Consider the following 17027-nt stretch of genomic DNA (forward strand, 5'->3'; position numbering starts at 1 on the left):
GCAGAAAGTTTTGTACTTACAAGTTCTAAACCTAAACTAGTTCCAACATTTATACTGTGGCTGAGTTAACTCCTTGGTAAAATAAATTAATACTTTACCCTCTTATCCTCCCCCCCCCCCCCCCCCCATGTCTTGATGGTTTGTAAAGTGTTTTGAAAAAACATCCACTAAAATGTGCAGTGTGATAATTAGCTTCAAGGAGAAGCAACCTTCACAGGAGAGGGTGCTGCTGCCATCTATTGGCTGAATGGTAATGCTGAAATGTGAGTAGTGAAATGCAAGAAAGTCGCTGTCCTTTACCCTCTACTCCTAGTCTCATTAGCCTTTGCCTGATTTTTGGCTAACTGCACTTGTACATGTTTTATATCCAAAGAGACCTCCTAGGCTGTGTGTAGACTGGCCAGTTTTTCCGGAAAATCAGCCGCTTTTCCGGAAAACCTTGCCAGCTGTCTACACTGGCAGCTTGAATTTCCACAAAAGCACTGACTTCCTACTGTAAGAAATCAGTGCTTTTTGCGCAAATACTATGCTACTCCCATTCGGGCAAAAGTCCCTTTTTCGCAAAAGGGCCAGTGTAGACAGCTCCGATTTGTTTTGCGCAAAAAAGCCCTGATCGTGAAAATGGCGATCGGGGCTTTTTTGTGCAAAAGCGCATCTAGATTGGCCATGGATGCTTTTCCGCAAAAAGTGCTTTTGTGGAAAAGCATTCTGCCAATCTAGACGCTCTTTTCCGAAAATGCTTTTAATGGAAAACTTTTCCATTAAAAGCATTTCCGGTAAATCATGCCAGTCTAGATGTAGCCCTAGAGTCTGGGAAAACTGGCCTTATTGAGGTCTGGTTGATCTGGTTGGTCTTTGATAGAACTTTCTCTTTTTATGGAAGTTATGGGATAAGATAAGGGTCATGATAAATTAATTAATTGCCAGCAACTGCTCAAAAAGTTTGTGTGGCTATATGTTTAATAGGTATAAGGTTCCTACAATAGGAGTATGTGAAGGCAATGTCAGGAAGAAATGATATACATCATCATCCTTAGTGACTGGATATAGCTAGAAAAAATATTTTGTTGGGCAGTAGCTGAATCTTGTATTTAAATTAGTACTGTCAGTGATTCCTCCATTAAAAACTAACAAAGAAGAATTTCTGAGTGTTGATATTTTTCCCTCCACAGGCTTTAACATTCTGATCTGGAGTCGGGAAGAGATGGTGACCAAGAAACAGGAGCATCTCTTGAAAGCTATGACAGAACAGGGAGTTAGAAGCAGGAGTTTGTCCAGATCTGGGCTGCGGAAGAAATCAAACTCAGGTGCAAGCAAACTCAAAACCAAGCTGCTTGCTCTGGAACTAGAGGGGACTAAAACAAAGGGCAAAGATCCCAAATCAAAGGGCAGGAAGTAGAAGGATCTGGAGGATTGAACAGGCTTCTCCAGGCTTTTTAGATCATGCTGGACAAATCTATTATGAGGGGCACCTAGCCTGCTTTGTCCTTGTTTAGTAGGGAGTCACTGCTTGTATTCTCTGCTTTCCCCTCTAGGGGGTGGTGTCATTGCTTAACTCCTCCTACTTGGGTGACACTTTATCAAGCACTATGGGAGCCTGAATGTCAGCATGCCCTGTGTTGGCATTCATTTAATTGGACCACACAAAGACCAGCATTATGCTTATACGCTATTCTTGTTCTTTAATTTCAGTCATGGGATGTGAGGTTAATGTGGGAGCAGCCAGGGCTGAGCCGTTGCTGTAGTTCATATTTTCAGAGCTTTAATCTCTTTCCTTGCAGTGCAACAGCTAGCTGTTTTCAGTCATGTACCCCAAAATGTGGGGATAGGTGTTCTCAAAGTGGGACCTAAAGGTTATCTGTTACACTTTTCTCACAGAACTACATCTCGGGACTCCTGTTAACCTAGAAGTTTTTATGTTTGAAAGTTAGCTTGTTTACAAAGCTGCCTGGGGCATAGGTGGAATATCTGTCCTCCCCAATACTCCTGGGAGACTCTGTTAATGTCATGCTGTTTATAACATTCAAGTGTTAATAAAATTTTGTTTAGAACAGGCTTTCTTCCTTGGGAGTGACCATCTTAGGGGGTTTGTTGAATTGCCTATTGGGTGTGAGGGGTTCTTGAGCCCACCTCAGCAGGAGTCGCAGACAGCTGGCAAGTATGTGTTATTCCTACAAAGCATTCTTGTGAAATAAGATGAATTCACTTACGAACTAAAGTATCTGATTTTGTAGGGTAGCAGGAAACACATGAAGAGAAGCATAACACTTAAAATGACTGCTGCTCTGCCCCTGCTGTGGGTTGTTCATATTGGGCTTGCTCCTTTCTCTTTTTGCCCTTTTGTCCTGTGAAAAGGTAAATGTTGAAATAGGCTCTGCCTTTAATATGGGAGCTAATTGACCTAGGCTTCTGTGAGCCCTTATAGCAGAAAGAGTAGCAGGAGCCTGGTCTCAATTTGATTTTAATGAAGAAAAGGCAAGAGGTAACAAAACAATTACAGAAACTCATTCAGACAGAAGGTCTAAATCACAATAGATGCCTTTCCTCCATGTGTGCAAAATCTGCTGCTTTTAAAAATAGCCCCTCCTTCTGCTACACAGGCCCCTGTGAAGACACTGCCTTGTACCTTTCCCTTTCAGTCCTGTGCTGAGGAGCAGCTGCTTGTTCTTTGAAACTGTGTTTGGCTTAAGAGAACTAAGATGTATCTCCAAGTCAGAAACAGGTGAGGCAGTTGCTGAGAGCAGCAGGCTGCTTCTGCTGCCAGTTAAATTTCCCATGCTGGTAGCAGCTCATAAAAATCCCCAAGAAGAAGTGGAGGGAAAGAAAAGGAAGCCTCCTAGTAGCCTCTGCTGCCAGGAAGGGAAGGGAAGGCGACCAGAAAAAGGAACTAAAACTGGGAAGTGAATGTGCAGCATCACCCTATGACAAGTCAGCTTCTGGTGCCTGCTGCAATCTCACTCTTCATCAGAAACTATAGTGGAGAAAGCGGAGGGCAGAAGTTGATGACTGGTAGGCATCAGTAGTCCCCATACCAGCTGTAGTCTGCAAGGCAATGCCTGCAACCTCTACTCAGTTGGCCTAAGAAAAAGTCACCTTTTAGAAGATCCAGGTGTTTCATCCTGACAGGTGAACAGGGATACAGGGTCACTTAAATGTCCCAGCCATTAAGTTGAGCATTTGTTTTTTTAAAATACACCAATAGTGGGGGATTATGAAAAACCAGCAAGTTTGCCTCCTGTCCCAGTTTTGCTACATAGTCTTTTGCTGCACTCTAACATTTTCTGCCTGCCATGCACACTTCCTTGGCTCACAGTCCACATCTGTCCCCATGGTGTAGTACAGGGTCTGTAGCTATAGGCAGCCTTGGGCAATCACAACACGGGGAGGTCAGAACAAAAGGCTGTAAGTTTAGAGAGAGATCCACAATTTCATAACCACACCCAATTATAGCTCCACAAATTAGGAGTATGAATGCAATTAAAGTTCAGGGAGCAGGTAAGGTGCATTCTACTTTGTACAGCATTGCACAACAGCCTAGGTGCATGATAAAGCTGAAGGATCAGAAATTGGGTATCATATTGGCTAATCCATATAACAAAGTCCACTGATACCTGGAACTTCTTCAACCTACCCATGGGCTGGGTCCAAAGGCAGGTTTACAATCCTACCTGGACTTAAGGCCCTTCTTTCCAGTCAGAAAGAATTGGGAAGGAGTGGCTAGGTGCCAGGAGCAATTCAGTAGTGGAGAACACCCTCCCCCACAACCTTTTATGCAACCAGCCAGTGATCTCCAGCAACTACATTTTCTTGGAAAGTAGATGAGGATTCAGCTACTACCCAGCTGGTGTGTGTTGGGGGGCTGTGGTCCAGGTCCAGCCTTCGCACAGTAATCAGCCCAATGGCCCAGAACAAAGTGCTCAAATCAGACTGGGAATCACACCGAAATGAAATCATTTGAACCATAATGTAACCAATCAGCTGAGGGCACCTACTCGGAGAGATTCCCTGTCCTCTTTGCTGCTGCTAAGATAATTGGTAGAATTACAACCATTAATATTCATGAAGAGCAGATGACTGTGCCAGGTGGAAGGAAGCCCCAGCTTTGTCACATATTAGGAACAGGCATTCCACGCAGCATACTCGCCTCAAGGGGGCAATCTAAGTTAGCCCATCCTGCTCCAGACACCCTAGGATTTCACCCCAAATGTCACATATCATATAAGAAGCAGCCAGAGGCTGGTCATATCAGATCCCAAATCAAGAGTCCAATGCATGCCAGACAGAAGCTGGTCACAGCAGAAGAATGCTCGGTGACTGAAGGACAACCCAACCACTCCCAGGGGTAGCACTGCTCCATCATGCTGCCTAGGCAGGGGTCAGAGCAATTGTCAGGGCTGCTCTTCTCCCTCATTAGAAACATGCCGGTAGCCAGGTGGCTGTGACTGTATACGCAAAAGGACAGTCAGGAGGAGGATTATGAGGAGGAAGAGGATGGATCCACAGACAGCCAGAGCCACAATCAGTTCTGCAAGGGAGAAAGCAAGCAGTCAGGTTGGTAATATTCAAACCAATCACTGTCTCTCACCAATACCCAGCTGGCACTTACCTGTGTCCTGTACAGTGCTTGCTACCTGGCATTCACGTGCCCAATCCTGGGGAATGATAGGATCAGTGAGACGCAGGAAATCCAGCAAGGGGCAGCGCTGGGCACAGCCAGGTAATGTCAGTGGAAAAGGCTCCCTCCCACTCTCATTGTGGAAAAACATCTCCACGGAAAAGTTACTGGGGACAAAACATATATGAATTGAAATGGAGTGCTCAAATAAAAAACAACATATTCCTTCTCCCATTTCCCTCCCTGCCTGGATTTATAACTTTCTGCAGCCATCCTGTGGCGATCACTTTCTATTCCCTTATTCTCTTCCTATGTCACTTAACATGCAACTCTGAGAGCTAGCACTTTCCCATTGTTCTGCATTAAGATCTTCCTTCTGTTTTCCCATTAGGAGCAAGGGCAAGAGGTTCTATTTTGAGGCTGGAGTCTTGCCTACATGTTTAACCCATGAGGCAAAGCCACAGCAGATGCCCTTAGTGTAGCTCTCACCTATCATCATCTTGGTACAGCTCAAATATGTGACATGAGGCATATGGCGCTTGCTTCCCATTGTAGACATTCAGAGCCATCTGCAGTGCCACAAGTGTTGTGTCGTGCTAAGGGGGAGAGAGAGAGAATGAGAATCACTCTTCCCATGACTAAGACAGGATGTCTGGGACATCCATCAATAAAAGGAGAGCTCAGAAGGGGATCAAGGACTGGGCCAGGCAAGAGAAACCACACTGAAGGAACCCAAGACCATGCCAGAAAAGGGGAAAATAGATTATGGGAACTCACTAGAGAAACAGATGCCTTAGCATGTGCTGGGGAAGAGCTACACACAGCTGGGAACTGTATCAGTCTAGGGGTCAGTGCTGAAGGCACGTGTGTTGCAGTAGAGCACGCATGGCTAGCCTACATCAGCTGACTAAGGCTCCTGGGGCTATAAAATTATTATGTTGACGTCTAGACTTGGGCTGGACCACGGATATCTGCAATTTTGAAGCTCCATAGCCAAAGCCCTTCAAGCCTAAGTCAGCTGACCCAAGACAGCCATGGATGTTTTATTGCAGTGCAGACACACCCAGAGGGATCCTATTTCTAGGGCAGTTCTGGGAGAGATGCTGGACAGGCTAACTCAGCAGGTTGCTAGAGAGGGAGATGACTGCATCTTTTGATGGCTGAAACACCACATCAGGGCAACACAAATCTATCACAAGGGGTGGTGACCCCAAGTCTTTCTTTCTGCTCTTGCTGACTCAGCCACATGCTGCATTTTCAGATTTGGAATTCACTTCACTGGACACAGAAGGGATGATGCCTGGTGCTATAGAGCAGTGGTCCCCAACCATTTGAGGTTGCTGGGTGCCGGGAGGGCAGGGACACTTGCGTGCCCGGGGGCAGGGCCCCAGGGGCAGGACCTCCCCCACAGCCACGTGCCAGGGGCCGGCGCTCCCCTCCCCCCAGCGCCACACGCCCGGGGCCGGCGCTCCCCTCCCCCAAGCGCCGCGTGCCCGGCGCTCCCCTCCCCCAAGCGCCGCGTGCCCGGCGCTCCCCTCCCCCAAGTGCCGCACGCCCAGAGCGCGGGCGGCCAATACGTGGTGCTCCTGGGGCCGGCACTCACCGTGCGCCACGTGCCCGGGGCAGGCTCCAGCACCATGCATGCGCCATGTGCCCGGGGCCGGCTCTGGCACCATGCATGCACCACGTGCCCGGGGCCAGGCCAGCCCCGAGCACTTGGTGGGCGCACACAAATGCCCCCGCGGGCGCCATGGCGCCTGCAGGCACCGTGTTGGAGACCACTGCTGTAGAGAGTATACTGCTATGGGTAGAGACATATCCTGGATGCAGTCTGCAAGGACTACACTTGATGGAAGGGGGCAGAACCACCACCAAGGCCCAAACCCCTTGGCAGATGGAGTGGGAGTGCAGCTCCCAAATTCAGACGTACTGCTGAGTAGGCAAGTAATTTCAGATGCTGGGGTGCAGAGGCATTTGCTGCAGAGGTCAGGTTTTTCCTTATCTGAGCCAGCAGAACCCCTAAGAAAAGAGAATAGCTGTCAAATCCCAAAACTCATTAGGACAGAATGAGTCTCACTTGAAATGCCATCCCTTCTAGGTATGTGAACGTGTTCCCATGTACACAATTAACCGATGAACCTGGACTCATCAGTTAATCCTAATGGTTATATGCAGTGCCCCCTCCCCCACAGCTGCCTCTGAATTAAAGGCAGGGGGAGGGGAAGGTGGCAGGCAGCAGCAGGGGGAAGGGGGCAGATGGGAGCCAGTATGAGCTTGGGGAGCTAGCTTTTAAGCTGGCTCCCTGTGCATGTTAGCTCCCCGGGGTGCCACCTCCCTCCCCCTGCCTCCCACAGAGGCAGTAGTGCAACAGGAAGAGGAGGAGCAGGTAGGAACCCTCACACACAAATGTGTAACTACTGTAAATTTCAACTGTTACACATTTACAAAAATAAACGCATTTTAACATCCTTAATCCCTTCCCTACTCACCACCCTGCAGGCGAGCTTTCTCCTTCTGCTGGTGGATCCCAAACAGGAATTCAAAGCCAAAGTCTTTTATTTGCTTCAACCGAGTCATGGTATCTGGGGTCACCCAGTGTGGCAGTGTCAGCTTATGTGTTTGCTGAAAAGACAGGAGAACTCATTCAAAGGGAGGCAATATGGACAGGAGGTAAGTCAGAGGGCTGGGAGTCAGAAGATCTGGAATCTAGTCCAGATTCTGCCATGACTGACTCCCTCCCTCATTTGGGCTGTCTCCTCTTTCACCCCTATGGCAGAGCTACATTAGTAAGACATTTGTCCATCTCCTCAGAAGGCATGCATCTCAAACACCTGGCTGATGGGCTGCCACTGGCCACAGCAGTTACAGGCTGTCCTTGCTATAAGTTCATGATATGTTCCAAAAAACATGGACTTATAGAAAAACAATTTAAAGCAGGGAATGTTTTTTCCTGGGGCGGAATTCCATATGCACAAATTGTTGGGGTTTTTTTGCGCAACTTAAGTGCAGGAAATGGGAGGACTTATAACGCATCAGTTCCTACAAACATCAACAACTTTAGTGCAAAATGGATGTATACCAGGGGCGACTTATAGCAGGGATGTCCTGTATGCAATCTGGCCCTGGAGTTCCAGTGGGCTGTGAGGGCTGTCCATTCCTAGTCCCCAAGCCCTGCACCTTCACATCCTCTCCTGTCCACGGGCACTCTGTTCCTGAGAAAGTGGCTTTGGAGGACAGGGTGCAATGGGGGAAGAATGGGGATTGGTGAATGAGAAGGGATAGCCTGCTCTCCACCCCTGGATTCCCATATTGGATTGCACAATTGCTCCAACCAGAGATGGCTTGTAGGCTAGGAGTTTTGAGACCCCATGCACTACGGAATAGTAAGAATAAAAACTAGGAACTAAATTTCTCTAAAAAACAAACATAATGAGACGTTAGCTCAAGTTGCTGAGATGATAATCTTGGAGCATTTTCTTTATGTGGAGATGATTCTGCCCCACAGAGACCACATACAGCCACAAATCAAAGTATCAGACAAAAGAGCAGGAAAAAGATTCAGACTAAGCTGTAGCTATGGCAGAGCACATTCATAGAGGGGAAGTCATCAGAAGCACAGGCACTTGTATTCTGAAGAAGAGAGCAGAATACTAACACTTTCCTCAACTCGCGCTGCTGCAGGCAGCCACGCTTTTTCTTCCTCTGGCCCTGTGCTGCCGTGGGCGGATGGGATTTTCCAGCCCCTGGCTCCGTGCTACTGGGGTTCTCTGCCTCTGTACTGCCATGGGCGGCCAAGCTTCTTCCTCTGGCCCAGCTCTGCCGCAGGCTGCCAGGGTTCTCTGTCCCTGTGGTGCCAGAGGTAGCCAAGCTTCTTCTTCCTCTGGCACCTGGGATCCTCCAGCTCGGCCCCGCTGTCCCTGGCCAGTCTGCTGGCCCTCCTGCCATTAGGCTCCTGGGTTCTCTGGTCCAGGAGCATTTGTGGTCCGGATGTTCCTGGACCAGAGAGTGCTGGTTTTCAGAGGTACAACCTGTAGCAGGAACTGCCTAAATCCTGATTCCTTCAAAGAAAAATAGTGGATTATATGGTAAGAAAGTCTTTGGAAATCAGAGTGCTTGTTCCTCTCTCTATCAGGGGCTACCTAGCTTTTCAGATGTCATGATCAATGGAAAAACATGATGGCAGAAGTCAAAAAAATGAAACAGAGAATCCAGATGGAATCTCTGCAAACATACTGGAATCTGGGAGGGACAGGCCTCTCTAATTAATGAACCTTTTTAGAATGCTTTATTTTAGTAATTACAGTATTTGGACCACTGGGATTTTGAAGTCTAATGACTTGTCTACACATGGAGTTATTCAGGAGTAGTTATTAGGGAATAGCTATTGCTGAATAAATCATGTACAGGCACTCTAATTCTGGAGTAAGAGTATTTTTTAAAGAATTAACTCAATCCACTTCCTGGATTAAAATTGTCTACACATTGGCTACGTCTACAGTGGCCCCTTCTTCGGAAGGGGCATGCTAATTTTGAAAGTGGGAATAGGGAAATCCGCGGGGGATTTAAATATCCCCCGCGGGATTTAAATAAACATGTCCGCCGCTTTTTTTCCGGCTTGGGGGAAAGTCGGAAAAAAGCGTCTAGACTGGCCCGATCCTCCGGAATAAAGCCCTATTCCGGAGGATCTCTTATTCCTACTTCAAAACTAATTAAAAAATGAGTCCTAAAAAATGTAACATCTTATATCAGACCAGTTTTATCCCCAACCATTTCAGTTCAGGCATTGTCTGTCTACACACAAATTAGCAAAGATGTAGATTTGGAAAAGACCAGGGGCAAGTAGAAGACTGAGAGAAGAAATATTCAGAATTAATTATCTCCTTTCCTATTATTCTTCACAACTGGAAGTTTCACTTTCAGCAGAGGTTGGAGAATGTTCTTCAAAGTCACCTCAAAGAATTGCCCTCTTTCAAAATGGCTCCCATCTCCCAGTGGTTCAATGGAGCTCAAACCACAGGCTGTCCTTACAAAGATGGCCAAAAAAATAACTTTAACTCTGGGCTGCTACAAAGAAAAAGAAACTTGTCTGAAAATTCAAGTTATCACTACAGTGTAGAGTTAAGGTTAACAAGTGTTCTGTTTGGATTTCTTTTAGTTTTAACCTCTACTCTAAATTTTAGGGATTTGTAATGTTTGTCTTCTGATACTTGCTATAAATATTGAATTAACTCCATTTTAATGTAGTTTTTGTTTAGGAATTACTAAAATGACACCACTTTGTTCTTCTCCAGAGCCTCCTGTGTCAGATGAACACAAAACAGTTTACAAATCATGAGGATAAAAGTTAATAGTCCTCTGGATTGTAGGACTATATATTTTTTTTAAATAAGGGAACTGAGGCACCTACCAAGAACATGACTGGTCCAAGTTAACAGAGCTATGCGAGAATCAAAAATAGTTCCCAGGAGTCTTGACTTCATCTTCCTTGCTCAAACAACCAAATTAGCACTCTCTCCATTTTAAGAAAAATCTCCTGTCTCAACTAATTCAAGCCAAAGAATAGCAAAGGTTTTGGGACAACCATTCCTTTCTCTGGTGACAGAATGCCACAGGTGAAATTAGTTCTGGCATGACATCTGAAATATGCTTTAGAGGATCTATGGTGCAAAAGCAGATAGATTTCCTAAATTATGCCTGTGATCTTACACTGTGGAGAAGTGGAAGGTTGTTGTACAACAGCCATATTAATTTCTCACCAAATGCAATTGTTTTCAGTCTAAGGAATCCCTAATCCCACTTTGCTGAGCCAAAGATCCTTGCTGTTGTGGGGGGAATGCTCAAATTAATTTACCCCCAAATTAACTTACCTCACAAAAAAGTGTGTCGTATATACTCCAGACAGACTCCAGGGACACATCTTGGATCCCTGTCCGATTTGCCACCATCTCCAGGAACTCCTGCAGGGTACAAGGTAGAGACTCAAAGTTTCTGCTCGCCATCGCACAGCTCTGCAGAGTGGAGATCTTCCACCCTGCCCTGAGACTTACAATCATAAAAAGATATTTCCCTTCTCCTCAGGGAAACCTTTTCTCACTTACCAAATTCTGTCTGGTTTTATTTATGTACTCTGCTGACTGCCGGGTTTCATTCTGTAGCTGTTCATATCGCGGGCAAGGGGATAATGGGAACTTCAGCAACTGGACAAAGAAAACAAGAGGCTGGATCAGGGAAGTTTCTGACAAGCAGCAATGACTGTACTGCCGCCCCACCAAAACCACCACCACCCTGCTGATGAACTGTACCCTTAGAAGGGGTACAAACATCTCCCTCTGAGGAAGGATCTTCCTTTCAATGAGACACTGCATCTAACAATTAAATCAACATGGGACACAAGGAGACTTCCAGGTCGAGGAGCAGGGGGATCCCTTGTAAGGCCAGGCTAAGGAGCAATATGGAGTAAGCTGAGGACTGAAGGGGAAGGACACTGAAGAGGTAAGCTCTTGGACAGAAGGAGAATACCATGCCTAAGATGCCAATATTTAACCTTGAAAATAACTCACCTTCTCCCCAGAGTCAGGCACAGTGTGTACAGGGATTGGCTGCCAGGAAATATTGAGGTTGAACACCTGTTGTCCTTGTGGGGGGTACAGTCCTGCCAGATTGGCCTCTGCACTCATCAGTGTCCGATCATAATCTGTGCTGCGAATGAAGATCTGCCAGGGATACAAAGAGTCTGTTCTGTGAGTATCACTGTTGGACACAGGAGTGTGGACATCTGGGTTCTGACCAAGGGACTTAAAACAGGCACCACAAAGGCAAAGAGTTTTAGGCATGGCAGTGAGTATATGGAGTGGGCTAAGGCCATTACAAACAACAACAGGGGAAGAGGGAGCACATATCAGAAGGCAGGCTATTAAGGCAAATGGGACATAGAACAAGTGAAGGAATAGCTCAAGCAGAATAATATAAGTAACAAGTAGGTAGAAGCCAAGGCCATAAATATAGAAGGGGGTAAGTACAAAGAGAAAAATATAGTGTAGTTACAGCACAGGACTGAAGGTAGGACTCCTTGGTTCAGTCCTCAGCTCTGTCATTGACTTGCTGTGCAACCTGTGACAAAAATATATCGCTTTCTGGCCTGCATTTTCATCTGTGAAATGATGAGAATAGTGACCTGGCTAGTGGATGTGTTTCATTTATTAAATGAATATGAAATACTTTTTGGTCTTTGAAGGGAAGGGGGCAGCAGATCATTATCATTCTGGAGGTTGGCAGGATGAAAATTTGACTTTAATACAGAAGAAGAGCAATTGCAGAGATTCCAGAAGGCTCAAAGTGGTGAGAGTTTGATTCTTTGGCATTTGTCTATTGAAGAAATTGGAGCAGGGGGGGGGGGGGGGGGGAGGCAGGCTTCAGTAATAGATGGAGTAGATGAGATGAATGTAGATGAGATGAATGGTTATCAATGCAGGAATAATATCCTGGCAGGACACCAGAGAAGAAGTAGATAAAACATGAGTCTTGTGAATTATGATATATTATTTTTATTTTATAGAGCATCTTGCATATAAACTATAGTCTCAAAACTTATTTTTCAAAAATACCAGGTTTACTCGCTCATTTACTTTGAATATTTCCATTCATCTGACATGAGGCATGGCTAGGGAAAGACCTTTTACCATTAGCTAGCAACTCCAGGGTATGCTCTAAAAGAAATATATAACTATAAGCAATATCTTAACATGGGATAAAAAAGAGAAAATCTACAGCACTCTAGGTTGCTTATTCTTGGGCATATGCTCATGCTCCAGCACCCTTCTATAAAGCTCTAGCCCAAGGGTGGGCAAAAGGGCCTCCGTGGGCCAGATGTGGCCCACCAAGCAAGTTGATCCAGCCCACGGAGGCCCTGCCGCTCCCCTGCCCCAGGCCAATGAGGACCTGGGGGCGGGGAAGCGTGCGAAGCTTCCTCCCACCCTGTGAGCAGCACACAGCGCTTTGAAGCACTGCGCAAAGGGCAGGAGGAGACATCATGCACTCCCCCGCCTCCAAGCCCTAATTGGCCTGGGGGCAGGGGGAGTGCACAAAGTTTCCTTCCCTCTCCTCCCAGCCCTGAGAGGAGCACATGGCACTTCACATGCTGCCCCGCTCCCAAGCCCTGACGACTCTTCCCACCCTGTGAGCAGCACGTGGCACTTTGAAGTGTCGCGTGCTCCTCGCAGGGCAGGGTAGGGCAGGACGTTTTGTGCTCCCCCAGCATCCAGGCCAATCAGGGTCTGGGGGTGGGGGAGTGTGTGAAGCCTCTTCCCACCCTGCCAGTGGCATGGGCGCCTAGTGGGAAGAAGGGGCAAAGGGGCTCCCCCACCCCAGACCTTCCGGATTAGGCCCTGCCCCTGGCCAAAAATTATTGCCCACCCCTGCTCTAGCCTGTGGCTGAATCAAGTGACCAAGTCAGTCACACAACAGCAAACTAGAGCACAGATGCTTCCTGTAAGACGGAGCTTGATCAAAGAATAACAGGATCAGGAAGTAGGAGGATGCACTCTGCATTAGACAGGTATCAGACAGCTACAAAAAAAAGGAGAAGTAGCAGCCTCAGCTGGGAAAATCTTTAGGAGAGAGAGAAATGTGGGAAGGAACCTCAAAGCTTGGGGAGGATATCTGGAAGATTTGTATTTCAGTTAACAATGTACTGTTAATTTTGTTAATACGCTAGATCAGAAGAAGTGTCACTTGGACCACATGAGTCTGCGTTCATTGGGGAGTGAAAGAGGGGAAATGAGACAGCAGACACTTGACTAGAAGTCTGGTGGCAATCACTACCACATTAATGTTAAAAGGCCTGACTCAGCAGCATATCAGAATCAGCAATAGGCCACAGGAGTCCTGAGACAACATTCACTCTATCTTGAAACTCTTCTTTCTGCTCCTGCTGACTCTCATTTGTCAGAAGAACGGTAATTAAGTAGTCTGAGGGACTTCTCACACCCCTTCTTCAGAACCCTCAAATTTCTCCTGAAAGCTTTCATAGTTTGAACATGTTAACTTCCCAGATGGACAAGACCCTCAATGCTTTACAGACAGACAGACAGACAGACAGAAAGGTAGATAGATAGCTTGGTTTGGGGAGGGACTGCAGTGTGAATGTGTACATTTCTTATTAGACTGTACCTGGAATTGGTCACGGGCCTTACCTGGGAGTAGACAAGGAAAACAAAAGCTATTTCCCTATCCTATGGAGGTGATCAACTATCATCTAAAACTGTTACTGTAATTCCCTAGAGCTCGAGGCTTTCATTCCCAGATATAGGGGCAGTGATTCCCAGTGCTACATTTCAACTGAGATTCATGGACCAATTCAGAGTAGGTGTCAAACTTTCTAATAATGGTGTTGCTTCTGCTTAACCCTGAGCTGAATTTCATGGTATCTCATGGGGAGAATTTATGAATGTTAATAGTAGCTTTTTCTTCAATCTTACTAGCCCTTTAAGACTGGGATATCTGCCACAAAGTATAAAGAGTAGTGTATAGGGCCCATATCTCAGTCTACCTCATTGCAGAAATCAATGATGGAAGAGAACCAGAAAGCAGTCATAGTCTGTCTTAGCTAGTTACAACAGGATGCTTCTCCAAGGAAACTAGATTTTTAGTTACTTCTTAACAATCTTTAATTTGATTGACAATTTCTGAGGAGTGTTGGTATGTTCAAAAAAGCTACCAAAATATGCTAAGAATGATAGATGCATCATTTCCATAAGGTACTAGAAGGTAAAGGAAACTGCATAAATATCTACTCTCCAACACACTGGTCTGCTGCAGGGGTGGGCAATAATTTTAGACGGTGCCACTTTACTCATTTCTGAAGTGTCCTCGGGCCACCCCAGAAGGAGTGAGGCCAGGACACATCCATGCTCCCCCTCCCACAGATCTTGATTGGCCTGGGGGAGCACATGAAGTCTTTGCTGCCAATCCTCCCCTAGAGAGCACATGAAGTATTCATCCCTCTCTAGGCACCCGCCCCCTTGCAGGGCAGGAGACAACCTCACTTGTTCCCTCACATGCAATCAGGGTCTGGGGGCGGGAGGAGTGCACAAAGTCTCTTACTCTCTGCCCCCATCTTGCAAAGGGCAGACAGCACTTGCAGGGCGGGGGCAGGGAATGAGAGACTTTGTGCATCCCTCCCGCCCCCAGATCCTGATTGGCCTGGAGGCGGAGGAGTGGCAGGGTGTCTGTGGGCCAGATCCACCCACTTGGCAGGCTGAATCCGGCTCACAGAGGCCCCATTGCCCACCCGATCTACTGCAAAAGCATGATAAAGTTAGGGTGGGGAACAAAAAAGCAATAAGGCTGCAGGATAGAGGAACTACATGTATGTATTTTTTTTTTGGTTGAGTTTATTTCCACTGTTTCTCAATCAGATAAGACAACTTGTCTGAGGCCTCCAGATTCACCTTCTCAAAAGGAGGGAATGAAAGATGCACTGAATGCAGCTCACTGATCTTCACGGTCTTCCCAAGACAGGAAGGGGGATCAGATATCTAATTGATGTCATGGGTACTTTTGTAAGTCTCTTATTACCCTTTTTACCTCCTTTTGTTTAGGAAGCAGTGACCTCAGACTTCCTTTTGCATAGTATACTGTCAAGTCCAGATGCTACCATCATTCCTTCTTTGTCCTTTAATTCACACTTTCTCCCTTCATTCTTCCAGACTGCACTCCTTTAGAATTCACAATAATCCAAGTAATTTCAGAGAGTTTCTACAGATGCTGTTTAATATAGTCATATCATATTCTTATATGTCAAGGAACAGCAGCGTGAATATGACAAAGGGAAAGGGACCCTTAAAGACACTGTAGGTGTCCTGAGCAGCAAGCTACTCCTTACAGGAAGATAAAGTGACTGTCCAGGAGAGAGACAGGGGGCTGACCCATAATGGGGGTACGTGTTGCACTAACCTCCTGCCTGTTATATGAGTCGTTCAAGAATCCATGGTAACGCTTCCGGAGAAACTGGCCCAGATTCCAGTGCTGTAGCATCCCAACCTGCACACATTGAAAACAGAATTTGCCACTATCCCGGGCCAACCCCAGCAAAGGCGTCTGAGGTCACACACAGAAGGGCTGCCCAGAGAGACTGGGGGGAGGGGGAGGTTCCCGTGCACCTAACCCCCTTCCCTAAGGGGAGAGCGAGCAGACAGCCGAGGTACAACTCCCAATGCGACGCTGCTTCGCGCGGGTACGCACCTGGGTGAGCTGCCCAAATCCCTGAGGCCACGCGCGCTCCTGATAGGGGTCCCGAGGATAGGCCTTCACTGGGGAGCGGTCCCCGTGGCGGTACAACTGCAAGACGAAACACCTTTGAATTGCCTCCTGCCCCGCACCCCGCCGCCGCCCTTCCCCTCCCGGGCGGGGTCTCGCCCAGCCCCGAGCTCCCCGGCTGTCGACCCTCACCAGCGTAACGAAGCGCAGGCTCCGGGCTTGTGCCAGCGCGAGGCTGATCCCCAGCAGCAGAAGCGCGAGAGGAGCCGCCAAGCTCCAGCGCGGCCTCCCAGCCGCCATCGCTCTCCCCACCCTGCCTATCCCTGACGCTGCTGCTGGGCCGGCCCAGCCCGCCGCCCGGAACCCCGGCGTTGCCAGTCGCGGGAGCCGCCCGGACGCACATCCCCACCGCACACCGGAAAGAGGGAGGTACCATAGAAACGGGACGGTAAAGGGAGTAGAGACAAAGGAGCAGCACACCGGAAGTGAGTGAGAGAAGCGCCGTGGGGTGAGGGGGGAGGATGTTTGTGCCTGTTGCTTAGGGGCTGTTACCTTCCCCAGCTTCTTTCCCGCGGGCCCCTGGTTCCCTCCGCTTGGCGGCTGTCTGGTCCTCAGGCTGTGCAGATGCACCCCCGAGCCAGTGTCCATGGGGGTGGCGATGGATGGGAGTGGGCGAGTATTTAACTGCTTTGGCGCACATGCAAGTACCAGGGTCTTGCTCGGGATGTCCCCACCTGCTACTGAATAGGTCTGAAAAGTCCGCCACGCTTCCAGCACGGGTGTGTGCTGCATTGGATCCCAGATGAGCCCGACAGCTTTGATGGCTATCACAGCCCAGGGGCAGAATGCAACTAGTACTGGCTGACCTCCAGCCAGATATAACTGCATATAATCTGTTGAGCCTAGAGAGCTGGCATCCAGTATGTTCTTAGCTCCAAAGAATGGGAGTAGGAATTTAGAGTACAGAAGCTGAGTTTGTACAGCATTCCTAGAAACCTAAAATAATCTATACCTTATGAAAGGTGCCTTTCAAAAGAAACAATGCAGGACTATGTAGCACTTTAAAGACTAACAAGATGGTTTATTAGATGATGAGCTTTCGTGGGCCAGACCCAATTCCTCAGATCAAATAGTGGAAGAAAATAGTCACAACCAT

At 47.4% G+C, this 17027-nt stretch overlaps 3 protein-coding genes across 8 annotated transcripts in view; 2 read left to right on the plus strand and 1 right to left on the minus strand.

Annotated features, from left to right (window-relative positions):
- The window catches only part of DDB2 (damage specific DNA binding protein 2), a 31369-nt gene extending 29311 nt beyond the window's left edge, over positions 1-2058 (plus strand). For all 6 annotated transcript variants that reach the window (XM_075927658.1, XM_025190879.2, XM_075927656.1 and 3 more), the window contains exon 11: positions 1173-2058. In XM_075927658.1, the coding sequence (XP_075783773.1) occupies positions 1173-1399 (227 nt within the window). In that variant the 3' untranslated portion in view covers positions 1400-2058. The remainder of the gene's footprint in view (positions 1-1172) is intronic.
- A 385-nt stretch (positions 2059-2443) lies between these two features.
- ACP2 (acid phosphatase 2, lysosomal) lies at positions 2444-16230 on the minus strand. Its single transcript, XM_075927663.1, has 11 exons — positions 16064-16230; positions 15857-15952; positions 15569-15655; positions 11176-11328; positions 10714-10812; positions 10483-10572; positions 7105-7237; positions 6546-6634; positions 5105-5211; positions 4607-4782; positions 2444-4525 (listed from the first exon to the last, which is right to left on the minus strand). The coding sequence occupies exons 1-11, from the start codon at positions 16169-16171 to the stop codon at positions 4389-4391; spliced, it is 1275 nt and encodes a 424-aa protein (XP_075783778.1). The 5' UTR covers positions 16172-16230; the 3' UTR covers positions 2444-4388.
- NR1H3 (nuclear receptor subfamily 1 group H member 3) overlaps positions 16227-17027 on the plus strand; it is a 79770-nt gene continuing 78969 nt past the window's right edge. The window contains exon 1 of the mRNA XM_006135350.4: positions 16227-16356. The gene's annotated coding sequence lies outside the window, so the exon portion shown is untranslated. The remainder of the gene's footprint in view (positions 16357-17027) is intronic.

The sequence above is a fragment of the Pelodiscus sinensis genome, chromosome 4 (genome assembly GCF_049634645.1).
Source record: "Pelodiscus sinensis isolate JC-2024 chromosome 4, ASM4963464v1, whole genome shotgun sequence".
Taxonomy (NCBI): Eukaryota; Metazoa; Chordata; order Testudines; family Trionychidae; genus Pelodiscus; species Pelodiscus sinensis.

Bases quoted from the DNA above. Each gene is read 5' to 3' on its own strand.
- ACP2 (XM_075927663.1), bottom strand. From the start codon at position 16,171: ATGGCGGCTGGGAGGCCGCGCTGGAGCTTGGCGGCTCCTCTCGCGCTT. The intron at 10,573-10,713 runs GTAAGTGAGAAA...TGTACCCTGCAG, and splicing joins ATAAAACCAGACAGAATTTG to GAGTTCCTGGAGATGGTGGC. The intron at 6,635-7,104 runs GTGAGTAGGGAA...CTCTTTTCTTAG, and splicing joins GAAAGCTCGCCTGCAGGGTG to GGGTTCTGCTGGCTCAGATA.